Consider the following 26,392-nt stretch of genomic DNA (forward strand, 5'->3'; position numbering starts at 1 on the left):
AGTATGCAGAGACCCTTTCCTTATCTGGTGGGACCCCAGGAGCTGACGGCTGCTGAGCTAACCCTTCCCAAACCCCATCTGCACCATGTCCCTGACCTAGAGCATCAGCCAAGGCAGCCCTGCCCTGCTGCTGGCCTCAGGAGCCTGCACCCCCTGCCTCCGCCTCAGGTCCCCAGACAGCACAAGCCCCACTCGGATCCAGGAGGCCACTTTTCTCCCTTCTACCGGCCAGGGGTCTGCAGGGCTTGGCGACAGCTAGAGACGACCTCTCGGCCACCTTCTAGAGTTCAGAGCCCCAGCAAGATTGAGCATGCGGGCGCCTGCCCAGGTTCATCTGCTGCCCCCCAAACACTGTGTTCCCAGCTGCTGCTGTTCCCTTGGCGCCGGGGCTCACCCTGCCCGGGACTGGTTGGTCATCTCCAGGGATACTTTTCTCTCTGAAGACTAGAAGCTGTCAGGGAGCAGAGACCCAGGCTTTTTGCCTTCCTGCGTCTGGCCCAGAGCTCAGGAAATCTTATCCAGTTGACGGAGCCCATGCGATGGTTCTTAGGGGGTAGGGGACAGCAAGTACCGCACACCTCATTATCCCAGTGCTTAGATTTCCACCCCTGGCCCCAAAAGGATCTTCTTGCCCTAATCCAGGCTCTGAGACGACCCCCCACCCCCAACCCTCCAACCCCCCCCCCCACAGTGGGGGTCTCCCAGGTGCTCCTCAGCTGCCAGGCTCATTTCCTGTAAGCATCACCTACCTGAAAACTCAGCAAAGGACGCCCGAGGCTAACCGGGTGGAAGCCAAAGTGGTGACCCTGGCATCCAGAACAGCCCTGGGTGCCTTCCCACTGCCCACTCCCAAGCTCGCCTTGTGCTGCTAGCCCAGCCCACACCGTGCTTTCTCCCAGGAGCACCGTTCTTTCCCACCTCCCTCCGAAGCACCGTTCCCAGTGTGTCGCCTGCACGGTCTCTTCTTCCCTCGACTCAGCACCAGTTCCCCAGTCTTCCCTATCACACCAGCTGCTCTCAAACTGACCCTTATTATTATTTTCTTTTTTAAAGATTCACTTATTTGAAAGAGTTAGAGAGAGAGAGAGAGAGAGAGAGAGAGAGAGAGATCTTGCACCTGCTCGTTCATGCCCCAGATGCCTGAAATGGTCAGGACTGGGCCAGGCTGAAACCAGAAGCAAGGAGCGTCAGCCGGGTCTCCTAGATGCATTAGCAGGGAGCTGGATTGAAAGTGGAGCAGCCAGGACTCAAACCAGTAGCCATATGGGATGTCAGCACCACAGGCAGAGACTTTACCCTCTACACCACAACACCGGCCCCCAGACTAACCCCTATGTGGAGAACTCTTCTTCCCCTCACGGTGCTTGTTTTATGCCATCTTATAGCCCAGTAACTGTCCCCAAATCCCAGTCTGTAGGGCCATGAGCAGGCCTCCTCTTGAACATGGCTCCTTAAACAGCACAACTCGTTCAGAGGCTCTCCAAAGTGGCCCTGGGAGCTGGTGTCTCTAGAAGTGGTGACAATTGCATAGCATGCACAAGGCCATTGCTAACCCTTTTCCTGTGGCAGACATCACTAAACAATCATGTCACTCTATCCCATAGTGCTCAGAGATACCCCTAGAATCCTTCCAATCTGGTGGCACATATTGGAGTGCTGGTTTGAGTACTGACTGGTCATCATCCAATACAGCCTCCTGCTAAGGTGCCTGGGAAGGCAGGGGATGATAGCTCAAGTACTTCCACTGCCCACATGGGAGACTCAACTGGACTTCCTGGCTCCTGGCTTTGGCCTGGCCCAGCCCCAGCCCCAGCCATTGCAGCCACCTAGGTAATAAACCAATGGATGGATGATCTCTCTGTCTCTCCCTCCTCTCTCTCTCTCTCTCTCTGTCACTCTGCCTTTCAAATAAATAAATCTTTTTTAAAAATCCTTTCAATTTAGTGCTCCATGAAATCATAACCCTCAAATCCTTTAAAGGAGGGTATTTTTAAAAATTTGGGATACTAAATATCATTTAACATTCTATACATCTACATCCTGTACATCACTTTTTCAAACAACTTGCGACAACAGTTTGTATCTTTCTAAATTATCATCCAGCTCCCCTTGTACACGTAGATGCTAACACAGCTGTGATCAGTGCGCAAGCACAGCTTCCACTCTGCCCTTATCACGTGGTCTCACGGCCTACACGTCTACATGTTTGCATGCATGAAGATAGGCCGCGTTCCTATCAGCCACTTGCACTGGCCGCCTGGTGCTCTGTCCTCCTGGTAGCTGTGATTACTGGGCCCTATTCATTTGGGTTCTTTCCAATTTCTTGGTGCTAACCAGAGCTCTTGGACTCACAACCTAAAGATCATCCAAAGAATGAGAATAGTGAGCTTCCCATGATCAGAGGCTAAAGGAGAACCTTGAGGAATCCTAGTGGAGAGATTTTTTTGTAGAAGGAGAGAAATGGGGCCAAGAATCTGAGTTTTCCCTGTTCTAACCTTGGCCTTGTCACAGCAACTCTGGGGACAAGTTCTCTATAAACCGTAAGTCTTTGGAAGCTGTCTGTATAAAATGTTAGGTACAGGGGCCTGTGTCATGTAGCAGCGGGTTGAGCCACACCACCTGTGATGCAGGGATCCACATCAGGATCATCAGTTCATGTCTCGGTTGCTCCACTTCCCATCCAGCTCCCTGCTGATGGCCTGGGAAGGCAGCGCAAGATGTCCCAAGTGCTTGGGCCCCTGCACCCACGTGGGAGGCCTGGATGTAGCTCCTGGCTCTGACCCAGCTCTGGCTGTTGAGGCCAACTGGGGAGTGAATCAGCAGATGGAAGATCTGTTTGTCTGTCTCTATCACTCTGCTTTTTAAATAAATTAAAATAAATCTTTAGGGACCGATACTGTGGCGGGTAAAGCCGCTGCCTGCAGTGCCAGCATCCTGTATGGGCGCCAGTTCAAGTCCCAGCTGTTCTACTTCCAATCCAGCTTTCTGCTATGACCTGGGAAAGCAGTAGAAAATGGCCCAAGTCCTTGGGCCCCTGCACCCATATGGGAGACCTGGAGGAAGCTCCTGGCTCCTGGCTGTGGCGTGGCCCAGTGCTGGCTATTATGGCCATTTGGGGAGTGAACCAGCAGAGAGAAGATTCTGTTTGTGTGTGTGTATGTGTGTGTGTCTCCCTCTCTGTAACTCTTGAGTTTCAAAAATAAGTAATCTTAAAAAAAAAAAGACAACTACGAAGTGCTTCATGACATTATTTCAGTATCACAAGTTTTCCCACTAGTGTTCATTTTCTAGTCCAGGGTCCAATATACATTCCCACTATACATTTAGTTTTCATTTATTCACTTAAATTAATTAATTTGTTTTTGAAGGACCAGCAGTGTGGGGCACCAGGTTGAACCGCCTACAATGCCGGCTGTCTACTTCTGATCCAGCTCCCTTCTGATGTGCCTGGGAAAGCAATAGAGAATGGACCAAGTGCCACCCATGTGCACACACACTCTCTCTCTCTCTCTCTCCCACCCTCTCTGTAACTTCACCTGTCAAATAAATGAATGAATCTTTTTTTAAAAAGTTTATTTATTTATTTACTTGAAAGGCAGAGCAACAGAGAGAGAGGGACAAAGATCTTTTAACCACTCGTTCACTTTCCAAATGCCCACAAGAACTAAGACCACAAGTAGCCAAGACAAGGCTAGGCTGAAGTCAGGATCCAGGAGCTCCATCCGGGTCTCCCAGATGGGTGGCAGGGCCACAGCACTTGGGCCATCTTGCGCTGCCTTCCCAGGAGTATTAGTGGGAGCCAGATGGGCAGCAGAGCAGGTGGGACTCGCACAAGCAGTGCACTGTGGGATGCCGGCGCTGCGAGCTGTGGCTTACCCCGCGGTCCCTCCCCAGCCCCTTTCACGTCCCCTGGACTCCTCCAGTCTGTGGCAGTTTCTAGGTGTTTATCTTCTGCGACCTTGCTGCTTGATTTAGTAGAATGCCCCTCGGTTGAGGCCATTCTGACGTTTTCTCGTATTTACATCAGAGGCACGCATTTTGGGAAAGAACGGCACAGATTTGATGTGGCTATCACGGAAGCAAATCACGTACGTGCAGCAGCGTATCAGCACACCTGTGATGCTGCCTCGCTTGCTACTGGTGCATGACCCTCGATCCCTCACTTAGGTTGAGGTCTACCGGATGTCCTAGTGCACATTTTTCCTCTTGGTGATTAATAAGCATTTTTTGGGGAGATACTCTGAGACGACGTGGGTATCCAGGTTCTCACGCCTCATCTGCCCATTAATTTTAACATCCATCCATGGTTCCTTCCAGCAGCGGTCATTACAGTGGTGTTTGCCCTCATTCCTTCTACATTTATTAGTTGGGATTCCACTCTAAGGAAGGACTGGACCCTAAACTTCTTTTTAAACATTTACTTCTGTATATATCTGTTTGAAAGATGCAGTTACAGAGAGAGATGGAGAGACAGAGAGAAAGATCTTCCATCTACTGGTTTACTCCCCAAAATGGTCGCAACAGCTGGAGTTGGGCCAGGTCTAAGCCAGGAGTCAGGAGCTCTATCCGGGTCTTCCACGTGGGTGCAGAGGCCCAAGGACTTGGGCCATCTTCTGCTGCTTTCCCAGGCCATCAGCAGGGAGTTGGATCAGAACAGGCATAGCCAGAACTCAAACTGGCACCTATATGGGATGCTGGCATGGCAGGCGGCAGCTTTACCCTCTATGCCACAGCACCGGCTCCTGAATCTGAAGTTTTCTAATGGACTCTTCCTTCTCTGCCAAAATATTCCATCCTGAGATGCACCAGGCAAGGTGCTTCATGTTTGTTTAAACATGCAAACCTCAAACGATACCTTGTCCCCAACCACCCTGCAGTCCCTTTCCTCTGTATCTCAAACATCTGGAAATAGCCTGTGTGTGGGAAGGGTAATAGACAGACTGACTGTTCTCTGGTCAATTGACTAACGCACCTTTGTGTGCAGACAGTTGCTTGCTTGTCAGAGCAACCCAGCTGCAAGCAAGGACGGATAGGGTGGAGACTCAGGATCAGCTGGAATCTGGGATCCCAGCCTTGCTGGGACCCTCTCTCTGTTTCTCATTCCTGCTTCACATCACCTCCCTGCTCCATCCTCCCTCCGGCTGGCTGTCTCAGTGTGACTGGCCACAGCAGCTGCGTTGTACATTTCCAAAGAGCAAACTCACAGTTCCCAGGAGAGTTATCTGATTGGCTGCTCTTTAGTCAGACCCACTCCTGGACCACCCGGCATAGCCAGCGGGCAGGATTTGGCAAGGACTTGGCGGCTCCCTCGGGCAGCGTTTTGAAGAATGTGTCTGGGAGTAGTTCCCAGAAGTTAAGGTGTGTTTCTGAGCAAATATTCTCAGAGCAGTCCACACCAACTGATTCCTGATACCTCCCTCTTCTCATTCACCCCTCTCTGCACACCTGAAATGATGCGCTGTGTGGCGTGTGATAACTTGTCTTCAGAAGTCCAGTCTCTGCCATTCAATGATCCTTTGACCCCCAACAATCACTTGCCCTGGGGCCAGCGGTGTGGTGCAGCAGACTGAGTTTTTGCTGGCTCAGCCGCCAGCCGGCATCCCAGGTCAGAAAGAGCGCCAGTAGGCGTCCTGGCTGCTCCACTTCCGATCAAACTCCCTGCTAATGTTCCTGGGAAGACAGTGGTTAACGGCCTATGTTCTTGGACCCCTGCCACCCAGGATGGATTTCCTGGTTCCCGGCATCAGCCTGGTCCAGCCCTGGCCATTGTGGCCATTGGGGAAGCAAACCAGCAAGGAAGATCTTTCTCCCTCTCTCTCTTTCCCTCTCTTTCTAACTCTGCCTTTCAAATAAATAAATAAATAAATAAATCTTTTTTAAAAAAAGTTAAAGTAAAAATAAGGGAGAGAAGAAAGGAGAAAGAGGGTCTGTTCTCAGGTAACCCCAAAGGCAAAGTGGGAGGCAGGCAGTCCCTGCTCCTGGGAGTCCCGAGCCGCCAGCACTAGTGCACTTGCACTTGTAAAAATATGGCCCACAATGGCAGAGAGGCAGGGGAGCCCCGAGGTGAAGGAGTGAGCATTTCAGGGCCATCATTGTGGAGTAGTAGGATAAGCCATGGCTTGCAATGCCAGCACCCAGTGTCAGAGCCCCGGTTCAAGTCCTAACTGCTCAGTTTCCTACTTAGCAATCCTGCTAACACACCTGGGAGGGCAGCGCAGGATGGTCCAAGTGCTTGTGGTCCAAGACCATGTGGGAGACCCAGATGGAGTTTCTGGCTGCTGGCCTGAGCCAGCCCCAGCTGCTGCAGGCATTGGGGAAGTGAATGGCAGATGGAAGATTTCTCTCTCTGTGTCTGCCACTCTGCTTGTCAAATACATAAATGCATCTTTAAAAAAAAATGGGGCCTGCTTTATGGCATAACAGATCAAGCTGCTGCCTGCAGCGCCCACATCCCATATGGGCACTGGTTCCTGACCTGGCAGCTCTATTTCTGATCCAGCTCCCTGCTAATGCATCTGGGAAGGCAGCAGAAGATGGCCCAAGTGCTTGGGCCCCTGCACCCACATGGGAGACCCAGAGGAAACTCTTGGCTCCTGGCTTCAGTCTGGCCCAGCCTTGGCTGTTGCAGCCATTTGGGGGGTGAATCAGTGGATGGAAGATCTCCCTCTGTCTTTCCCTCTCTCTGTCTGTAACTCTACCTTTTACATGAATAAAATAAATGTTCTCCCCTCCAAAAAATGGGGCTGGTGTTTTGATGTAACAAGTAAGACTACTACCTACGACACCAATACCCCATATGGGTGCTGGTTTATGTCCCGGCGGCTCCACTTCTGATCCAGCTCCCTCCTAATGGTCTGGGAAAAGCAGTGGAAGATGCCCCTGCCACCAGTGTGGGAGACCTGAAGAAGCTCCTGGCTCTTGGCTTTGGCTGGGCCCAGTCCTGGCTGTTGCAGCCATCTGGGGAGTGAATCAGCAGATGGAAGATTCTCTCTCTCTCTCTCTCTCTCTCTCTCTCTCTCTCTCTCTCTCTCTCTCCCCCTCTCTGTAACTCTGACTTTCAAAATAAATAAATCATTTTTAAAAAAAAAAAAAAAGATGAACCATGTGGGGTTGGTGTTGTGGTATAGTGGGTTAAGCTACCACTTGCCATGTTCTGCCTTTCAAACACAAATAGATCTTTATTTTAGAAACAGAGTGGTTCTTCTTTGCCTGGCCAAGCACTTATCAGAACACATTTGCTCACATACATCACAGATGCATGTCACCCCGATGTTGCCCGCACAGTGGGTTAAGACAAGGCCAAAGAAGGGCTCCCAATCGAGGAGCTGCGGCTGAGATCCCCCAGGCCAGCCGGCGCGGGGCGGGGCAGGGCCAGCCGGGACATCAGGCCCCTGGAGTCTCGGGGTGTTCGGTTTCTCCTCCTGTCTCCTCCGCGGCTCTGGGCCCCACGGGGAGGACTGTCTCCTGGATCGTGGAGTCCAGCCAGAAATGCACAGCCCGCCTCCCCACCCAGGCCCCGCCCAGAGTGTCCCTCTGTGCTTGACAGGCAGGACAACCGCAGCTCTGGCCGCACTGTCTGCCTGGTCAGTACCTCTGGGCTGCCCCTCGTCTCCAGAAATGCTCCCGTGCACAAGCCAGATAGCTGGGGGTGGAGCTTGGCCCACCCTCCCCTGAAGCTCCCCAGTCAGTGGCCACACATGGACTGTGCCGAGACCACAAGGTGGTTGGTATTTGAATGGCTTAACACAGGGACCCACGGATCCATCTTGACTGGACACAAATGTCAGACTGACCTGACACCCTTAGGCAGCCACCTGCTTTGTCCCCAGAGCTAGAGCCCTTAGAGCTGCTTTATTTGGAGTCTCCCAGATCACAGCCCTGAGTAGGATTTGGCTGGGACCAGTGAAAGATGGGGACTCCCCAGCTTCTGTGAGACCCAGAACGCGGGTGCCTCAGGCCAAGGAGGGGGCAGAGACGATCAACAAAGCAGTGGCCAGATGCACCTGTGGCTGCCCACGTGGATGGAGCAGCAGACCCTCCGGAGGGTGTCCCCCAGGAGCTGCACAGCCGGTTGAGGCAGCCATACCCCTGACCTGGAGGAAAGGGAGTGAGGCCATCAGCAGACTGGTCTCAATGAGTTCAGGCAGAACCTTAGCTCTGAAGTTAGAGGCCTGGGTTCAAACCCCAACGTCGCTCTGGCCACCTGTGGGATGTTGGGCAAGTCTCTTTTTTTTTTTTTTTTTTTTTGACAGGCAGAGTGGATAGTGAGAGAGAGAGAGAGACAGAGAGAAAGGTCTTCCTTTTTGCCGTTGGTTCACCCTCCAATGGCCTGCTGCGGCCAGCACATCTCGCTGATCCGAAGCCAGGAGCCAGGTGCTTCTCATGGTCTCCCATGCGGGTGCAGGGCCCAAGGACTTGGGCCATCCTCCACTGCCTTCCCGGGCCATAGCAGAGAGCTGGCCTGGAAGAGGGGCAACCGGGATAGAGTCCGGCATCCCAACCGGGACTAGAACCCGGTGTGCCGGCGCCGCAAGGTGGAGGATTAGCCTGTTAAGCCACAGCGCCGGCCGGGCAAGTCTCTTAACCGCTCTCCACTTGAGTTTCCTCAACACTGAGGCAGGGGGATACTGTGACTCACTGCTAAGTCTGCAGGGTGGATAGGAGTTAGGGCGCTGAAGAGTGGGAGAAGACAGCATTTTTGAGCCATCGGAACAGCTCCAGGAGACTGAAGTGGGGAAGACCAAAGGATGGAGTTGGTGAGGCCGAGGGACAGGACAGAGGGGCCACTCCCACAGCAGAGGGCTTGAAGCTTTTGTGACCACAACTCACATTGAGAAATATCTTTTAGGGACTAGTGTCATGCCACAATGGATTAAGCCATCACTTGCGACACCAGCACCCCATATGGGAGCACTGGTTCCAGTCCCAGCTACTCTGTTTCTGGTGCAGCTTCCTACCGATGGGCCTGGAAAGGCAGCAGATGACGGCTCAAGTGTTAGAGCCCCTGCCATGGATGCGGGAGGTGCTGATGGAGCGCATGGCTCCTGGCTTTGGACTGGCCCGATCTTGGATGTTGCAGCCATTTAGGGAGTGAACCAACAGATGGAAGATATCTCTCTTGCTCTCTCTCATTGCCTTTCAAAGAAATACTTAAGTAAGTCTTTAAAAATATATTTTAGGGGGGTCAGCACTGTGGTGTAGCAGGTAAAGCTGCTGCCTGCAGTTCTGGCATCCTGTATGGGCACCAGTTCAAGTCCCAGCTGCTCCACTTCTGATCCAGCTCTCTGCTAATGCACCTGCGAAAATAGTAGAAGATGGCCCAAGTCCTTGGGCCCCTGCATCCATGTGGACCCAGAAGACGCTCCTGGCTCCTGGCTTCAGATCGGCCCAGCTTCGGCCACTGCAGCCATTTGGGGAGTGAACCAGAAAATAGAAGACCTCTCTCTCTCTCTCTCTCTCTCTCTCTCTCTCTCCCTCTTTCTGCCTCTCTGCAACTCTGCTTTTCAAATAAATAAATAAATCTTAAAAATATATTTAGGGGTAGGCATGTGGCATAGCGGTTAAGGTACCACTTAGGATGCTGAAATCCTGTGTCAGAGTACCTGGGTTCAAGCCCCATTCCCAATCTTCCTGCTAATGAAGATACTGGGAGTTAGCAGGCAATGGCTCAAGTGCTTTGGTCACCGACATTCACATGGGAGACCCGGGAGTGAGTTCCAGGCTCCTGGCTTTGGCCAGGCACGGCCTTGAATACTGCAGGCATTTGGGGGGTGAACTAGTGGATGGCAGATCTCTTGTCTGTTTCTGCTTCCCTCCATCTGCCCTTCAAAGAAAATTTTTAAAAAGTTGTATTAATCTTTTATACCATAACCCTGTGCATACAGAATAGAATCAATTTTATTAATAAAACAAAGCCTTACTCCCTGTAAAATTCTCATCTGCAGTACATGCGATACGTCGTCATATTCTCTATTCCATTACTTGCTTCTAAAGGCTGGTTCCAATCAATTACATTGATTGCTAATTGACTGTGAGATGCAGCCATTCCATATTGAGCACATTGCTCACCTGTGCACCTGCACACACACACACACACTCAGCTGTCATGTCGCCGTGAATAATGGCTCACAGATGTTTGATGAGCAGGGCTGTGGCTCTTCCCTCTCCCTGTGCCCCCATGGTGGGCACCTGAGGATGCTCTGGGCATGCTTGTTACTTAGGAACAAGGGCTGGGGGCTGCAGGGGTCCAGGGGTGACCCACTGCCTTTGGAGGCTCAGTAACCTGAAGTGAACCCCCAATCCTCCTGCTTCGGCTTTAATCCTAGCCCTTGGCAATGGCAAAAGTAGTGTCCAGTGCTGGATTTTTTTTTTTTTTTTGAGAAGGAGAGTGACAGAGAAAGAGAGACAGAGAGAATGGTCTTCCATCTGTAGGTTTATTCCTCAAATGGCTGCAATGGCCAGAGCTGGGCGATCTGAAGCCAGGAGCCAGGTGCTTCTTCTGGGTCCACATGGGTGCAGGGGCTCAAGGACTTGGGCCATCTTCTACTGCTTTCCCAGACCATAACAGAGAGCTGGATTGGAAGAGGAGCAGTTGGGACTTGAACCAGCGCCCATATGGGATGCCGGCACTGCAGACGGAGGCTTAGCCCACCATGTCACAGCACCAGCACCCCCCCCCCCCACCTCCCCAACCCCTGTGCTGGATTTAACAAGAGGGTTATAGGGACCAGCACTGTGACAAGTAGGTTAAGCCACTACCTGTGACTAATGCACACTGGTTCAAGCCCCAGCTGCTCGGCTTCTGACCCAGCTCCCTGCTAATGCACCTGGGAAGGCAGCGGAAGATGGCCCGAGTGCTTAGACCTGTGCTGCTCATGTGGGAGACCCAGATGGAGGTCCGGGCTCCTGGTTTTGGCTCAGCTCCACCTGGGGCGATTCAGGGAATGCACCAATGGATGAAAGATAAAAGATATCTCTCTGTGCGTGTGTCTCTCCCGCTCCTGTAACTCTGCCTTTCAAATACATAATTTTTTTTTAAAGAAGGGGCTTAGGAAGCCTTGGGCAGGTAACACTCGAGTCTTTTGCCTCTGTATTAGGCAGCTTCTCTTTCCCTCAGCGAAACACTGGGAGCAGCCTAACTTTCCAAAGGCCAAGGCTTGTTGCAGCTCCCGGCTCTGAAGTTCCCTGTCCAGGACCCCAGCCCCAGGTGGTTCTGCCTCTGCTAACGCGTTCTTGCCTGCGACTCCCATGGGGCAAGGGGAGCATGTATGTCCCAATCTCGAGCTACAGAGTGGCTTTCTCTTTTTTAAAAGGACCTCCCCTTTAAGCTCCCAGGCCTGCCCAGAGGGGCTACGAGTGGTGGTCCAGTGCCCTGTGTGGCCGTGGGGACAGCAGGAGGCAACGCAGGTAGAAGTCATGGGAGGGCTTATTTGGACTGAGCTGGACTTGGCTCCAGACTGGGAGGGGAAGCTGGAGGTGTGGGGCTTTGGGGATTGGGAGCCAGAGAGAGGAGAGGCCGGTGTCCAGACTCGGCACATCAAAGCCCAGGGAATCTAATCGCTGGGGCCTGGATAAGGAGCAGGAACCAGGCCTGATCCAAAAGTCCCAAACCAAACACTGATAATGGGCTCAGGAGGCTCCTGCCGCCCTCCGCTCTCCCAGACGCCCCCCCACCCCACCCCCCAGGCCCAATTAAACTTCAGGTGGATGTGGTCACAGCCCCCGGCCCAGGTCCCGGCTTCCCGGCTGCTCTAGTCTGGGTTCAGAAAAGCTGTGTCTGTGAGTGGCAATGGCAGCGTGGAGCTGTGCTCAGGGATTGTCCCGTGGGACACCTGGGACAAGGTGGGGCTTGGTGGCCCAGGGCAGGCTGCTGGGGACAGCCGGCCTCCAGGGAGAAGCCCCCCAAATAGGCCCAGGCACACTCAGCAATCACCAAGTGCCCAAGGCTGTCTTCATGGCCCGGAAGTGAGGGAGAAGAGGAAGGACCTGGGTGGCCCCAAAGATTCCTGCCCCAAGAGCCCCTGCACAGGTTCTGAGGGCCTGTGGCAGGTGTCTGGCCCCGTGTGGCTCTGCTTCCAGCTGAGCCCTGCACCCTCTCCAGGCCCTCCCCACATTCCAGAAAGCTGCCCGAGGCTCCCAGGGGATCTCTGAGGCTGTCACCTTTGTCCCTTTACAGGAAACTGTGTCACTGCTGCCTGGTGTGGGGCCCAAGGCTCCAGCAGGAGTCTCCTTCAGGCTCTCACTGTGCTAACTGCCCCCAGGCCTGATGTGGACATGAACACCCCACCCACTGTCTCCTCTCCCAGAGCTCCCAGGGGGAGGCAGGGTGTTAGGGCCCAGGATCCCCAGGGGGGCAGGTCCAGTGAGGCAGAGGCCACATTGCAGGCATGGTAGTGAGGCGGGACATTTGCAGCAAATGTCCAAGGGCTGGGGGACTGAAACACTCAACCTTTGCTTCTCACAGTCCTGGAGGCTAAGCGGCCCTAGGCCGTCCCAAGCCATGGTGCCCGTTGTCTGGGGGAGCCTCTCCTGGCTGCAGATGGCTGCTTCTCCTCCTGTCCTCACGCAATGTGGGGTGGAACCAGCATCTCCATGCTGGCTTTTTAGAGGGGCACTGATCCCGCTCAGGCCTCTTCCCTCGCTCAGAGGAGACGAGGCAGGCTGCAGAGGGGCAGGTGGAGGAAGGCAACGGGCCAACCCCCCGGGGACCCCAGCTTCTCCCGCATGAAGAGGGGCCACAGGGAAGGAGGAGTCAGCTACAGAAACCCCTCCAGCTGCAGCGCTGGCCAGGCAGGAAGGGCCCCAGGACTGCTCCGTCACTCAGTCATTATGTCACTATCACCGTGCCAATGGCACAGCGGCCACTTACTTACACCTTACACTCCAGGGACATCTCCCCAGCCTGACCATGTACAGTCTTGTAAGCAGTGTCCCTCCCGGAGAAACAGGGCCCTCAGAGTCCCGGAGGGGACCTGCCTGATGTCTGAGGCAAGTGGCCCGGAAGCCGCCTTCCTTAGGGAGACTTCCTACCAACCACCGTGTGCAGAATGAAAGTTCTGGAAGTGCTCACTGAGGGCCCTCTGCCCCGTGCCAAGCTGCACCCTCATGACCTACCCCCGTGGCGAGCCCAGACTCTATTCCAGGCACTACCGGTCCCCCAGCCACCCACTCCCTGTCTCGGCAGCTCCACGCCAGCGGCAAAAGCTGGTGCCTGTCAATTCTCAGACAGACCCAGGCCACCAAGGAGCAATGGCACTTTAGACTTTGACAAGCCGAGGTCGCTGACAGAAGAGGGGGCTGGGCCCGAGGAGGGCTGCATTGGCAGGAGTAGGACGCTTAGCTCAAGGAAGGTGATGGGCTGAGGGAAGGTGACGTCAGGCCCGGGGACCTCACTCGGGTCTGGGTCAGAGGGGAGCCGGTGCGGTGGACTTGTGGGTGGGCAGGGAGGAGTCACTTTCAGAAGATGGGGGCGGGCGCTGTGGCGCAGCAGATGAAGCTGCGGCTTGGGACTCTGGCTTCTCATATTGGCCCCATAACGGGACGATGGTTTGAGTCCCTGCTGCTCTGCTTCTGATCCAATTTCCTGCTAATGCTTCCTGGGAGGCAGTGGATGATGACCTAAGTACTTGGGTTCCTGCCACCCATGTGGGAGACCCAGATGGAGTTGCTGGCTCCTGGCTTTGGCCTGGCCCAGCCGGAGCTATTGCAACCATTTAGGGAGTAAACCAGTGGATAACTCTCTGGGTCTCTTTCTATCACTCTGCCTTTTGAGTAGATGAAGATAATAAGTGGGGGCCGGCTCTATGATACAGTGGGTTAACGCTCTGGCCTGAAGCACCAGCATCCCATATGAGCACCGGTCCTAGTCCCAACTGCTCCACTTCTGATCCAGCTCTCTGCTATGGCCTGGGAAAGCAGTAGAAGATGGCCCAAGTCCTTTGGCCCCTGCACCCACATGGGAGACCCGGAAGAAGCTTCTGGCTCCTGGCTTCGGAATGGCACAGCTCCAGCTGTTATGGCCATCTGGGGAGTGGACCAGCGGATGGAAGACCTCTCTCTCTGTCTCTACCTCTCTCTGTAACTCTGCCTTTCAAAAAATAAAATAAATCTTTTAAAAATAATAATAAGAGAATAAACAAGTAAATGAAAAAGAACAAACACCCATCTTGTGCTGCTGGGTGCCCCACTCGCGCTGTTGGGGGTGGATATTCCCTCTTTGACCTTCACTACAATCCCACCAGGCACGGCTGTTGTTACTCCAGGTGACAGATGAGAAAACTGACACATGACGAGGTGAAGTTGTCACTAAGCAGTGACCAAGTTTCAAAATCCAGCACCCTTTTTGAGAGGCCAAACTCAGCCACATATGGAGCTGCAGCAGAATTAGAACCCAGGGCGGGTTGGGGGCGGGGGGCTTGTGAGGTAGTGAGCTCCCTGTCCCTGGCAGTGTGTGGGCAAAGATGCGATGAACGTCTCCAGCAGTCCCGCTGGAGGGGCCCCTGGGTGGGTCCCAGCTCAGCTCAGCAATCCCTCCGCCTGGGGCCTCCCATTCTCAAGCCCTGTCCACTGGGTCCCGACTCCCCTTTCACATCCGTTCCCCGTTCCCCGTCCCCTGAGCTGGGGAGTAGAGCTCAGGAAGGCCCAGCCTGGCCTTCCCTGGGAGAACCTGCCATGCGGCTGAGATGCTCGCCAGCTGAGGTCAGCACCTGCCCTGGCCCCGCCCATCTGAGGACACGGAGAGTAGAGGGGCAGGGCTGGTAGGTGGGCGCCGGGCAGGCTGTAGGGGAGCGCGGGCTCATCCTGGAGTTAGGCTAGCAAGGCCGTGGCTTAGAATCCCGAGGGATTCCTGAGAGGGAGCAGTGGAATGAGATGCTGCTGGAGTGGGAGCCCACGAGGGAGAACCAGGCCCCAGCAGGGGCGGGGCGGGGCGGGTGGACACACGACTGGCATCCAGCCCCAGCCCCAGCCGCTTATTAACTCTGTGGCCTGGGGCCAGTCCCTTCACCTCTGGGCTGGTTTCCTCCTCTGTGTGGGGCAGATAACAATCCAGCCCAGAGAGGCCAGGCAGAGATAAACGATCTAGAAGGCCCTGTGGAAAAGTGGCCTGTGTTTATCCCACTGCAAAGTGCTGTGATTACCCAGGGTGGGCTTGGGGAGGGCCCTGCTGGTCTGACCTGAAATGTCACTCCCAGACAGGATGCCAGGCCCAGCCTTCCTGGAGGGCAGCCCTGGGGGGGCGGGCGGGCAGGGTCTGTTTCTAAAGAGAATGGAGCACTCAGCAAACATCACTGATGCCCGGATGATCATTCTGCACACCACACCCTGAGAAGGCTCAGACACAGGTCAGCGGCCGCCCTCCTGGGCACGGCTCCCACCTGCCCCTTCCCACCAGGAAATTCCTGCAGGGGCAGTAACCAGGGGAGGGGGATGGGAAGGTTGGCCCCCTCCCCTGTCTGGGAGCTGATTCCTAGGCTATGTCTCTTGGACTGCCAAAAGCCCCACAAATACACTCACTGAAGCATTTATAACTTTACAGGGTGGGGGAGGGGTCAGTCCAGAACCAGCAAGAGCTGTTCAGCAAAGGGACAGCCACAAGTCCCAAGCCTGAGGGACAGAGGGACAAAGGAGCTGTGACTGTGGCTGTTTTTCCCTAAAACACGGTTGGTTTGGTAACACAGCTTGCCCAAGTCCAACTCCTTCCAAAGTGGCGTCACGTTTACTACTCGGTCTCGCAGGCTGCTTCCCACACAGGCTCCCTGCCTTGCAGGTGCAGAAACCAAGTCGACTTGGAGAAATCAACATGGCAGAGATAGTGGCTGAGGCAGGGCCAGAAGTGCGTCTGAAGCCAGCCCCTGGCTCTCCTGTGACAGACAGCGCTGTCCACTCGTAAAAAGGAACCTGCTCAGCTCTTCCTTGGCGCTGCCGCCGGAGGTGGCTGCCTTCTCCTAGAGGCACCGCCCTCAGACCCCTGGTGAAGCCCAAGATCATCAAAAAGAGGACCAAGAAGTTCATCCGCCACCAGTCGGACCGCTATGTCAAGATTAAGCGTAACTGGTGGAAACCCAGCGGTATTGACAACAGGGTGTGGAGAAGATTCAAGGGCCAGATCTTGATGCCCAACATAGGTTACAGGAGCAACAAGAAGACCAAGCACATGCTGCCCAGCGGCTTCCGGAAGTTCCTGGTCCACAACGTCAAGGAGCTGGAGGTGCTGCTGATGTGCAACAAATCCTACTGTGCAGAGACTGCTCACAACGTCTCCTCCGAGAACCGCAAGGCCAGTGTGGAGAGAGCGGCCCAGCTGGCCATCAGGGTCACCAACCCCAATACCAGGCTGCGCAGTGAAGAAAATGAGTAGGTGGCTCAGGTGCGCATTTTATTTGTGTTTAAATAAAACCTGAGGCCGGCGTCGTGGCTTAACAGGCTAATCCTCCGCCTTATGGCGCCAGCACACCGGGTTCTAGTCCCGGTTGGGGCACAGGATTCTATCCCGGTTGCCCCTCTTCCAGGCCAGCTCTCTGCTATGGCCCGGGAAGGCAGTGGAGGATGGCCCAAGTCCTTGGGCCCTGCACCTGCATGGGAGACCAGGAGAAGCACCTGGCTCCTGGCTTCGGATCAGCGAGATGCACCGGCCGCAGCGGCCATTGGAGGGTGAACCAACGGCAAAAAGGAAGACCTTTCTCTCTGTCTCTCTCTCTCTCACTATCCACTCTGCCTGTCAAAAAATAAAAAATAAAATAAATTAAAAAAATAAAACCTTGAAAACCGCCAAAAAAAAAAAAAAAAAAGGAACCTGCTCAGACCCATGAGGTGCCAAGAGTGGCCAGGGTCCCTAGGCCTGGTCCTGGCGTGGCCAGACCTCTCCCATCTCAGCTCTCCTGGAGCAGCCACTGAGCAGCTTGGGGAAGCTGCAGAAGGCAGGCCCCCTGCTGTAGCACGGGAGGGAGTGCCGGCTAGCCCAAGCCCAAAGGACAGAGAGGGGAAAACGGCTGGGGACAGCTCCGGGCTGGCGGCTGTGCGCCCCCTAGACCCTGCTGGGCCCTGCGTGCCAAGGGCTTCTCCCACAGCCCGCAGGGGCCGCCACCCCGCCAGGAGCCGATTTCCCCAACAGGAAGTGACCCTCGGGGTCGGAGGCTCTGGAGGCCAGCAGTTGGACCCCCACTTGGAGCCGGGGCTCCGGGAACTGAGGCCTCAGTGGCATTCTAGAGAGGAAGGAGGGGCAGGGAGTCTGTGGCGTGAGCCGCACCCTGGCCTGTGGTTTCGGTGAGGACAGGCCTGCTCTCTGACCAGCACATACACCAGGGGCTAACAGCAACCGGGCCCAGGCTGTTCCCTCAATCCTGGATAAACCCAGCCGGAGTGGCTTATCAGACACTGGATTTAGATTAACCGCACAGGGCTCTGGGTCAGAAATGCAGTCTTAGAGGAAGAGAGGCCAGTGAAGCGAGGGGAGACGGCCTTGGGCGGGAGAAAGGGCGCTCCCATGGCAGAGGCACTGGGGCGGTGCACCAGCAGGGGCTGGTAGGGCTCCACCCTTGCGGTAGGGTAGAGGTGTCCCCCACGAGCCATTCCTGGGCAGCAGTCCTCCAGGAGAGCTGCACTTTGCAAGTCAGGCCATCTAGTTACACATTATACCCTGTTTGTTTCCTTTTGCTACTCCTGTGCTTTTCCTGAAGTCCCGTTTAAAGGTTCTAGCCTTGACTCAGCCGTGCTGGGTAGAGCAGAGGATCCAGGGTCCACCTTTGGGCCCCTGTTACAGGGGAGCACCGGCGCCTGGGGCCTGGGGGAGCAGAGCGTCGTGAGGGGTTCCAGAGCCGGGACCTCATGCAGCTCCCCCAGCCCGGAGACCTCGCTGCATCCGGGATGCTGCCCGTCCTGCTATTTGAGTTCAACAGGGGATCCATCCCTGTCAGCTCTTCGGTTCTCATCACAGACTTGCCACAAAAGCCCCAGCTGCCCCACCCCTGCCCTCTGACCACACCAGAAGAGTCCAGAAGAAGGAATCGTGCATTGGCCAGAATTTAAAAATAATTATATTAATAATAAATATGTTAAATTACATTTAAAACAATAAATAGAAAAATAAACTGATAAATAAAATCAACAGGTACAAAATGTTTCGAAGTTCCAACCAAAAAACTCACACGGACAGCAGACGGACGAGACAAATGGACACGGGCGGGGGGTGAACGCGATCAAGGGGACCCTTCACAGTTTACGGCGAGGCGCCCTCCTCGCCCGGTCACCCCTCCTCTCTCCAGCGTGGAGGCCAGGAGACGCAGTGGCTGACATCTTTGGGGGCTCCAGGCAGCTGGGAAGCATCTGGTCCCACCTCGAGGCCTCCTGCAAAGCGGCCCCGCAGCCCCGGGGCGGGGGCGTGAGGTGGGGGCCGGGCCGTCCCTACAGAGGCAGGTCGGTGCTGTTGTGTCTGGTCTTCCTGGCCGTGCCGTCGTCCCGGGGCAGAGCCCTCTGCAGGCTGGACATGGCCGCCGTCTTCTTGAGGTCAATCACGGCGTAGGAGTCTGAGCTGCGGGCAGGGTGTGTGGTGGGCAGGGGGGACTGAGGGACCGAGGGGTTCTGGGGCCCCTTGGGGCGGTCCCCACCCCAGCCCTTCAGCTCCACCTGGATGTAGTTGAGCTGCCTTGGGGGCTCCGGGCCCGGCCGGCGGAAATCAAAGTTGAAGACCCTCGGGGAGCCGCGGCGGCGGGTCAGTGGCACAGGGAAGCTGCCGTGGCTGCGGATGGCGGCCCGGGTGCTGGTGGGCTTCTGCAGGGGGGTCTCGTCCTCCTCGCCGTCGGGGAAGCCATTGGAGGAGGGCGTGAGCCCGTCCCTCGAGTCCCCGTCATCCCCGGCCTCCCCCCCAAGCTGCTGCGCATGGCTCTCCCACACTGGGGGCAGGGCGGGCAGGTTCTCGTAGTGCAGCAGGGCGGCCCGGCGCTGGGCCAGGCCGTTCCAGCCCGGCTCCTCTGGGCTCAGTCTCCAGCCAGCCCCCCGCCGCAGCCCCCCGCCGACATTCTCGTAGGTGCACTTGGGCTGGGCAGGGCACTCTGAGGGGCTTTCGTTGTTGTTGTGGTGGGGGGGGTCGCGCAGGCTCGGGCAGAGGCCCTGGCACTTCATCACGTGCCGCCGAGCGGGGGTTGGGCCCAGCACAAACTTCACCTGGCCCGGCTGCAGGAACACCTGCGGATCCCGCTGGTCGGGGCCGGGGGCCTGGGCGGGGAAGGGGAGCCGGCCCTCAGGCAGGGGCTGCAGGCAGTGCCGGCTCCTGGGCTGGTCCTCCTCGCCGGCCGGGGTGTTGACGTAGGTGTGGGACTGGGTGGGGAGCAGGGTGCCGGTGAAGCAGGGAGGAAGGAGAGAACAGAGGGACAGGATGAGAGGAGGGAGGCTCAGGGCAAACAGCGGGAGCTTCCTCTTCCGCCTCGCCCTCAGGGAAGGGACCCTGTCAGTGTGCTCCCCTTTCCCGTGAGCCTTACTGGGAAGAGAGGCCATGTGTCCTGTCCCCCCCGGGACCGACTGGCTGCCCGCTCACCTGCTCGTCGGGGGCGATGAGGGTGTGTGTGGACTCCTCTCCGAGCGAGGGGTGTCGCAGGCTGCTGGCTGAAGGCCGCGGGGTTGCTGAGAAGCGTGGGCCCTCCCCAGGGCAGCCAGGGAAGCCGTTGGAGAAGCTGGAGACGGTGTAGCCTAGAGCTGGGTCGGGAGATAGGACTGGGTAAGTGGCACTTCAAACCACCCGACAGCCACAGCAGGGCCCGTATGTGTGGTGTCCCGGGCCGCCCACCATCGGAGGAGACACTGTGGGAGCCTCCACAATGGTGGGCTCCATTGAACCGGCAGCCGCTGGGACCCTTCACCTTCTCTCTGCTCTTCAAACCCCGCCCCAGGCCTCAGAGCTCAGCTTGCGGCCCACCCTGCCTCCTTCTCCACGACAGCCTCCCCTGAAATTCCTCAGGGACACCTTGCTGTCACCGGCCTGTCCCTCCGCCTCACTGCGGTGCTCCTGGCCAGTCCAGGGAGTGCAGACCACTGCCGAGCAGGTGCTCCATCCAGACGGTGACCGAGCGAGCAGAGACTGGGAGCCCTTCCAGGGGACGGTCCCGGCCGGGGGCGCCTGCCCCAGCAGCCAGGCAGGGCTGTGGGTATGGCCCAGCAGACAGAAGGAAGGCAGCAAAAGAGCTCCAGACGGCTGTTTCCATGGAAACCCAGGCTCTGCCTGCCTGCTCCCCGGGACTCCAGAGCCTCAGCTTGAGTCACCTGATTGGCCCAGCCCCAGACTCGCCCATCCTCAAGGGTGGTTCTGATGACGGAGGATGGTCCTGGGAGAGGCTCACCCCGCACCCCCCACTGTCCCTGGCCCCTTCCACGTGTGCCTCCAAGACCCGTGCTCGCTGGGCCCGTGCTTGTGCGCTGGTGCACGGGTGCTGGGGTAGCAAGCACGGGGGTCTCCTCACCACTGGGCGGCTGGGGGCCCCGCGGGAGGTCGAGCTCCGTGGGGTGGCTGTTGCGGGTGCTGATCACCGGCTCTTCCATCACGTTGATGCTGTTGCACTGCATCAGGTCCTGAAGGAGGTTGAAGATTTCCTCAGCCCGGGAGCACTTGAAGGCAAATATCCCTGGAGAAGGAGGAGAAGGAACGAGGCTCCTGGGACCCTGTGCCGGGTGGGGAAGGCCCACAGGAGCCAGCAGCTGCACGGCGGCGTGCAGCAATGCCCGGGCCTGGAGGGGGCAGCATCGCATCTCCCACCCTGAGTATTCTTCCCGGTATCCTGCAGAATGCAAGAGCACTGGGGACGCTGCCCACGCCCATGCCCACGCCCACACGGTCCACTGCCCCCGTCTTATGAATGAATGCCCACTTCGGCTGTGCTTTTTCGCACAAGGACAAGGGCGTTCAGGGCGATGGGGAGAGAATAAATGCCCAGGAGGCACAGGAGAACGCCGGATGTGGGACGATTCCACCAGACACGCTGGACCCCACGCCCATGCCCAGAAAGACAAGCCCCGCCCAGCTGGGGTATCAGCCCTTGGCCCGACACCCCATGGCCTCTGAGCTCTCCGAGGGCAGGAGGTCTGTCCTGCTCACCCCCTGTTCACCGGGTATTTGGCCCAGTGCCTGGCCAGAGGGAATGTGCCCCCCCCACCCTCCCCTCCATGTCCAGGCCTATGGCCTCACAGAACGTGGACTCTGGTGTGGAAGGGGAGGGGCGCTGGGAGGCACACAGGGAAGTTCTCGGGGCAGCCAGCCTCCCGGCCCTGCCAGTTCCAGGTCCTGGAAGCTGAGTATCTGGCACGCAGCGGGCCAAGTGTGTCCTGGGCTCTTGGCCTGGTGTGGGACCCTGCGCCCCCTGCTCTAACAGGGGACCTGGGGCTCAGAGAAGGCTCTCTGGGGTGTGCAGGTGCACATGTCCACCACACAGACTGTCAGGCCGAGGTGAGAGAATGACGTTGGGTAAAAGGGCCACGCTGGCCAGAGTCGAGGGTGGCACCTGCACTTCTGTCTTCAACTCCATTTCCTGTGAACTTCTTGAAGTACCCCCATATGTCAAGGGTTGGAAAAGACCGGAGCGGTCTGGAGTTTCAGAAGAATCCTGTGTTGGGGCCTAGAGCAGCCTCACCTTTCTCGCCTCAGCCCATACTGCCTGCCCCTGCGTGAGGCGTGCTAAGGGTACACGAGACACAGGGGGAAAGGCTCCTCCTGCAGACAACCCCCGGGGCTGCCTTGCCGGAAGCCTCACTCAGAGAGCCACTGCACAGGCACAATCCTGAACAGCAGTCACCACAACCCCAGGCAGGATTCCTTGGCAGAGCTTACGTCTGCATCCCGAAAGACAAGCCCCGACACGCCACTCCCGCCAAGAGCCATGGCTGCCTCTGGCCCCGACCTCACGGAACAGCCCGAAGCCCCTGAGCTGTGCTGCAGGGAGAGACCATCACACCCACCACCACAGGAGACTCGGGGCAGAGACGGACGCCTTTGTGGGCCCTTGCACGTCAAGGACTCAGGAGTCTTGCTCCCCGAGCCTCCCAGCCCCCTGGCAGCCAGAGTCTCCTGCCTCAGACGCTGGGTGCTCAGAAAAAAGTTTGCTCCTACTTAGGGGGCAACAGGGATCCTTGAAACTGCAGTAGCAGAGGGAGGAGTCGCTGCTTGCTTCTGTCCACGGGCTCTGGCCCAGGAGCCCTGGCTCTCTCCTGTGGGTTGTGTGATGCATGTCTCCAAGAAGGGACCTGGGTTGGAGCTGCGATGCCTCAAGAGGAAGGTCACACGTTATGCAATGCCATGCTTGGCGCTCTTGGCTAAGACCCTGCCCCCTCTCTGGGCGACACCTGCAGACCCAGTGCCTGCCCCACGTGCACAGGCCCTTACCCCGGGGCTGGGGTGGGGCTGGCACTCACCCTGGCCTGTCTGACACCGGCGGCCACTCTCGAAGGAGAAGAGGTTGGAGTCGTAGCCGTAGCGCCGCAGGCAGAGGTAGGGCCAGCGGACGGCCTCGCGCCGACGCAGGTGCAGCACCAGCTCGCTCTGCGTCAGCTCCATCACCCCAGAGCCCAGCTCCACCCCCTCGTCATCCACATTGGTCACCTGGTTGGGAGAGCACAGAGGGGCAACAGGTGAGTCCAACAAGTGCGTGCAGGGGTCCTGAGCCGCCAGGAGGCAGTCAGACACATGACTAGAGCTTGGGGGCTGGGGGTCTCGGCGGACTCCCTTCCAGACTCCACTGAGTGCCACAGGTCGCTGGGGCTGCAGAAAACGGTGCACGGACCCACAGCAGCTGCCTGGACAAACAACTCGTCTTGTCAGGTGCACGGTGGGGAAAGAGGTAGCCTGCTGACCTTCAAGGTCAGAGAGTGAAATGGCCAATGTTGAAAGACCTCAGATGAGCCAAGGCTTAGCATCCAGGGACCAGACATTAAATGGGGAAGGGGTTCAACTGTCAAGTCAAAATCTGAAGACCCTGAAAAAGTCAAGGACAAGCGAGAACGAACACAAACTGCCTCCCCAGTGGTACGCCCTTGCTGAGGGCGCCCTCTTCTGGCGGGCAGGAGAAACATGTACCTCAGCACACCCCAGCAGGCGGAGGTCCTCACTGCCAGGCCCAGCTTCCCAAAGCAAACAGCATACAGAGGTACACTCACCACGTGCTAAGCATTATTTTAAATACCTCACATACATTAACTCACAGACTTGCTGCTTTGCCCCAAAGTGTATATAAACCTACAAAAACACACTGGCAGCAGTGGATGTTCTAAAAGCACCGTTTTTGCTACTATGCTACAGCATCTCTTAATTTCTGGTAGTATCGACAGCCACAAAAATGCAGTGGAGAAGGCGCTCTGGGTACCTTGAACTTGGTGGGGTGGTTGTCTGGGACGCTGTCTCTGTTCAGGCAGCTGCAGCAGCTCCCCATGGTGTCAGAGCAGCCGGCCCGCCCTGGGGGAAGAGGGATGAGGAGCTCAGGAAAGGCCTGCTCTGGGCAGACCCACTTCTCCTGTGGTCCGCTCCTCCGCCCCCAGGACTGCAACACAGACCCTCCTTCCAAGGAATCCCCACTCTCAGCTCAGGGCCAGACCCACAGCAGGCAAACATGCATTGCTGTTGAGACTGTAGTAGGATTCGCACAGATCCGGGGATGAGCGCTTCTTGGAGGTAACATTCCATGCTGTCCTGGGTGGGTACGGGGGATTCTAACCCTGGTGCTGACGGGGAAGGGGCGTGAGGCAGGAGCATGTGCAGGGACAGAGGTGAGGCCCAGAGGAAGCGGGCTGTTGTCAGAAGGGGGTGGGCACTCACCGGGAACCCCGGCACTCTGGCCACTGCACCTTCCTTCTCGCCCTCCCTCACCGCCATCCCAACACCCACCTCGTTTATCTTCCTCACGTCCTCCTCAAACGGGCTGCTCCAGTGCGATCATAAAGATACGCTTAGGAGACTAAATGTTAACCACAGACATAGATTGTGTGGCTCCTCATCAACACAAAGGCTGAGTTTCTTCCCCTTTGAAGGGGAGACCAGAGGCCTCACTTGCTGGCTTTCCCGTCCAAGATTCGGGAACTCGGATTACACGTCACAACGACCAAGCTAAAGCCCAGGATGGCAAGGGTACCATTCTGGCCTGCGTGAGCTAAGAGAGTGGGAAATGCATGGGCCAAAAAGCAAATGGAAGAGTCGCAACTTGCACGAGACCCCAGCCCATCGGAGCCACTATCCTCCTAGAACTCCCGCTGCACGGAGAGAGCCTCGGACAATTCAGCGACCTGTTCCCTCCATCCTGCCCGACTTGGGAGACTGCAGGAAGCTGATTCCCACCCGCAGCTCTTACCTCACCCAGGCCATTGGGGAGCCGACCATGGGAGGGGCATGGGGAAGGAGCCCCTCTTTATTCGCCCCGTCCTCGCTGTGGGCTCATGGCAATCGGTCTGCAGAGAAGTCACCGGGGGCTCACCTAGCAGGAAACACAGAGACTGCAGGTTAACGGAGACCTTCACCCCCGCCACCCCCGCTGTCAACAAAACTGCTGTGCTGTCCGTCCGGGGCCCGGTCAAACAGCAAGGATCAAAGTGACATCAAGGGCAAAGGGACCCCGTATACCAAGATCCATAGGCCCTGAGAGGGAGAAACTCCCCTAGGACCACGTGTTTCAGTCTGAGCCCAAGACCCTAGAATGCCCTCTGAATCCTGTATCTGCCAACACCCAGACGCCCCCTTACTTTTGCAGAGAACTGTACCTCTCTACACAATGCTTTCTCAAAAGGACACGAAGATGTGCCGGGCTGGAGAGGGCACTGGCTTCCCATTCAGGAAACCAACGCTCTGGCCAGCTTCACGGCTACTAAGTATCCCAACTCCACTCCCCTCCCACCGCCTGAGTTTTTAGGGGAAATATCTGCATCCTGAGGCAAGGCAAACATCACTAAAATGGCCATCTCCCTCTTCCAGCTCACCCTGGGAAGCCTGGTAGACTTCCTGTCCTCCAAGCTTGGGAAGGCCTAACTTTAACACTGCTGTCAACAGTAAGCCAAAAGCTCAGGGCATCAAGCCCCAAGCAGACCAGACGAGCCATCCCCACCTTCTGCTCCGGAAAAGCGACGATTCCCAGGGTCCCTTGTGCCCTGAAACCCTGAACCACATCCAGGTCAAAGGACCCCACCCTCCCCTCGGTCCGGGTTACTTTGGAAGGAAGAAGCAGGCTGAGAGAGGTGTTGCAGGCTTGGGACAGGTGGCTGGGTTTCCCTGGGCCACCAAGAGCCCTAGGGGCATGTGGAGCCAGTAACTATAGGGGGCAGGGTGGGGGAGGGGTGCAATGTTCCTATCCCCCTCCCTTGGAGATACCAGGACACGTCACCAGAGAGCCCACTGAGGGGTGCTTACGTTGGGGTGGGGGGCTCTGGTCTGGGATCAAGGGCAGGAACTAGAGGGGGTGATGGGTAATAACGAATGACAAGCCTTGGGGGGATGTGGGCAAGAATTCCAGATTTGGGCACCGAGCAAGAATGGGGTGGGGGAGGGAGGTAAGGGTACGCAGCAGAGGAGGTTCCCAGCGGTGGGGCATTCGGGGCCATCTGGGAGAGAACTGTGGGCCCGGGGGCGGGCCGGCGGGTTGGCGGCGTGAGCGAGAGGCTCTGGGGGCTCCGCAGGGCACGCAGGTGTGCCCGAGGGAGGGGAGCGAGGGAGGGGTCTGGGGAGCGAGAAGCAGGTTTAGGCTGCAGGGCTGTCAGAGAGAATTTCTGGACACCCGTCAGGCGTGGGGAGGTCGGAGCCGCGCGTCGTCCCCGCATCCCCGCCCCCAGCCCCGGGGCTCCACCGCCCGCCCGCCCGGGACTTCCAGGGAGGGAGCGGAGACTGCGGCGCGGCGCGGCCTCGGTGGAGCCGCCTCGTCCCCGCCCCGCCGCGCCCCGACTCACATCGCCCCGCGGCCCGGGCGGCGCCGGGCCCCGCTCCCGGGTCCCGCTGCAGCAGCCGCCGCCCGCCCGCAGCTAAGGCCTCCCCGCCCCGCCCCGCGGCCGAGGGGTCGGAGGTCACCGGCAGCACCAACGAGACGCTGCGGGCGGGCGGACCCGAGCGGGGGCGACCGGCGCGCAGCCTAGAAGGTCCCTTTGGAGGACTTTGCAGGCGGGAGCAGGGAGCATGCGCAGACGCCAGAGGGCGCTCGGGGCCAGCAGCTGAGCAAGCCCGGCGGGGCGGGGCGGAGCCTGGGGAGGGGGCGGGGCAAAGAGGCGGGGCTGAGGGGCGGGAGGTGGGGTTTCCCCGGGGAGCAGAGAGGGGGCCGGGGGCTGGAAGAGGGGATAGAAGAGAGGCTGTGAAGGGGCAGTAGGGAGAAGGGCAGCGCCGGGGGACCGTGGAAGCGAGCTGAGGAGAGGGGAGGGAGTGGGTGGGAAGTGGATGACACCCACGGAGGGG

General features: G+C 57.4%; 2 protein-coding genes across 6 annotated transcripts; one reads left to right on the forward strand and one right to left on the reverse strand.

Moving 5' to 3' along the window:
* The first annotated feature begins 14,464 nt into the window (after window positions 1–14,464).
* On the forward strand, window positions 14,465–16,392 carry LOC133756521 (large ribosomal subunit protein eL32-like). Its single transcript, XM_062187194.1, has 2 exons — window positions 14,465–14,502; window positions 15,949–16,392. Exons 1-2 carry the CDS (start codon window positions 14,465–14,467, stop codon window positions 16,355–16,357), a joined length of 447 nt encoding a protein of 148 aa, XP_062043178.1. The 3' UTR covers window positions 16,358–16,392.
* A 1,627-nt stretch (window positions 16,393–18,019) lies between these two features.
* Window positions 18,020–25,977, reverse strand: FRS3 (fibroblast growth factor receptor substrate 3). 5 transcript variants are annotated; one of them, XM_062186091.1, is made up of 8 exons: window positions 25,897–25,977; window positions 24,315–24,437; window positions 23,337–23,425; window positions 22,390–22,576; window positions 20,448–20,609; window positions 19,529–19,686; window positions 18,622–19,311; window positions 18,408–18,526 (listed from the first exon to the last, which is right to left on the reverse strand). In XM_062186091.1, exons 3-8 carry the CDS (start codon window positions 23,400–23,402, stop codon window positions 18,503–18,505), a joined length of 1,287 nt encoding a protein of 428 aa, XP_062042075.1. In that variant the 5' UTR covers window positions 23,403–23,425; window positions 24,315–24,437; window positions 25,897–25,977; the 3' UTR covers window positions 18,408–18,502. The 5 variants fall into 5 exon arrangements, with proteins under 5 accessions (XP_062042071.1, XP_062042072.1, XP_062042073.1 ...); XM_062186087.1 differs by having other exon boundaries at window positions 18,020–19,311; XM_062186088.1 differs by lacking the exon at window positions 25,897–25,977 and adding an exon at window positions 24,937–25,698 and having other exon boundaries at window positions 18,020–19,311.
* Between the last annotated feature and the right edge of the window lie 415 nt (window positions 25,978–26,392).

This window comes from Lepus europaeus, chromosome 3 (assembly GCF_033115175.1).
Source record: "Lepus europaeus isolate LE1 chromosome 3, mLepTim1.pri, whole genome shotgun sequence".
Lineage (NCBI taxonomy): Eukaryota > Metazoa > Chordata > Mammalia > Lagomorpha > Leporidae > Lepus > Lepus europaeus.

What these genes read in the sequence shown, in the direction of transcription:
- LOC133756521 (XM_062187194.1), top strand. Translation starts at nt 14,465, where the DNA reads ATGAACGTCTCCAGCAGTCCCGCTGGAGGGGCCCCTGG. An exon ending in CCCGCTGGAGGGGCCCCTGG is followed by an intron (nt 14,503 to 15,948) that starts GTGGGTCCCAGC and finishes GCCTTCTCCTAG; the next exon opens with AGGCACCGCCCTCAGACCCC.
- FRS3 (XM_062186087.1), bottom strand. Translation starts at nt 23,402, where the DNA reads ATGGGGAGCTGCTGCAGCTGCCTGAACAGAGACAGCGTCCCAGACAAC. An exon ending in CCGGTGTCAGACAGGCCAGG is followed by an intron (nt 20,610 to 22,389) that starts GTGAGTGCCAGC and finishes CTCCTTCTCCAG; the next exon opens with GGATATTTGCCTTCAAGTGC. An exon ending in TCATCGCCCCCGACGAGCAG is followed by an intron (nt 19,312 to 19,528) that starts GTGAGCGGGCAG and finishes CTCCCCACCCAG; the next exon opens with TCCCACACCTACGTCAACAC.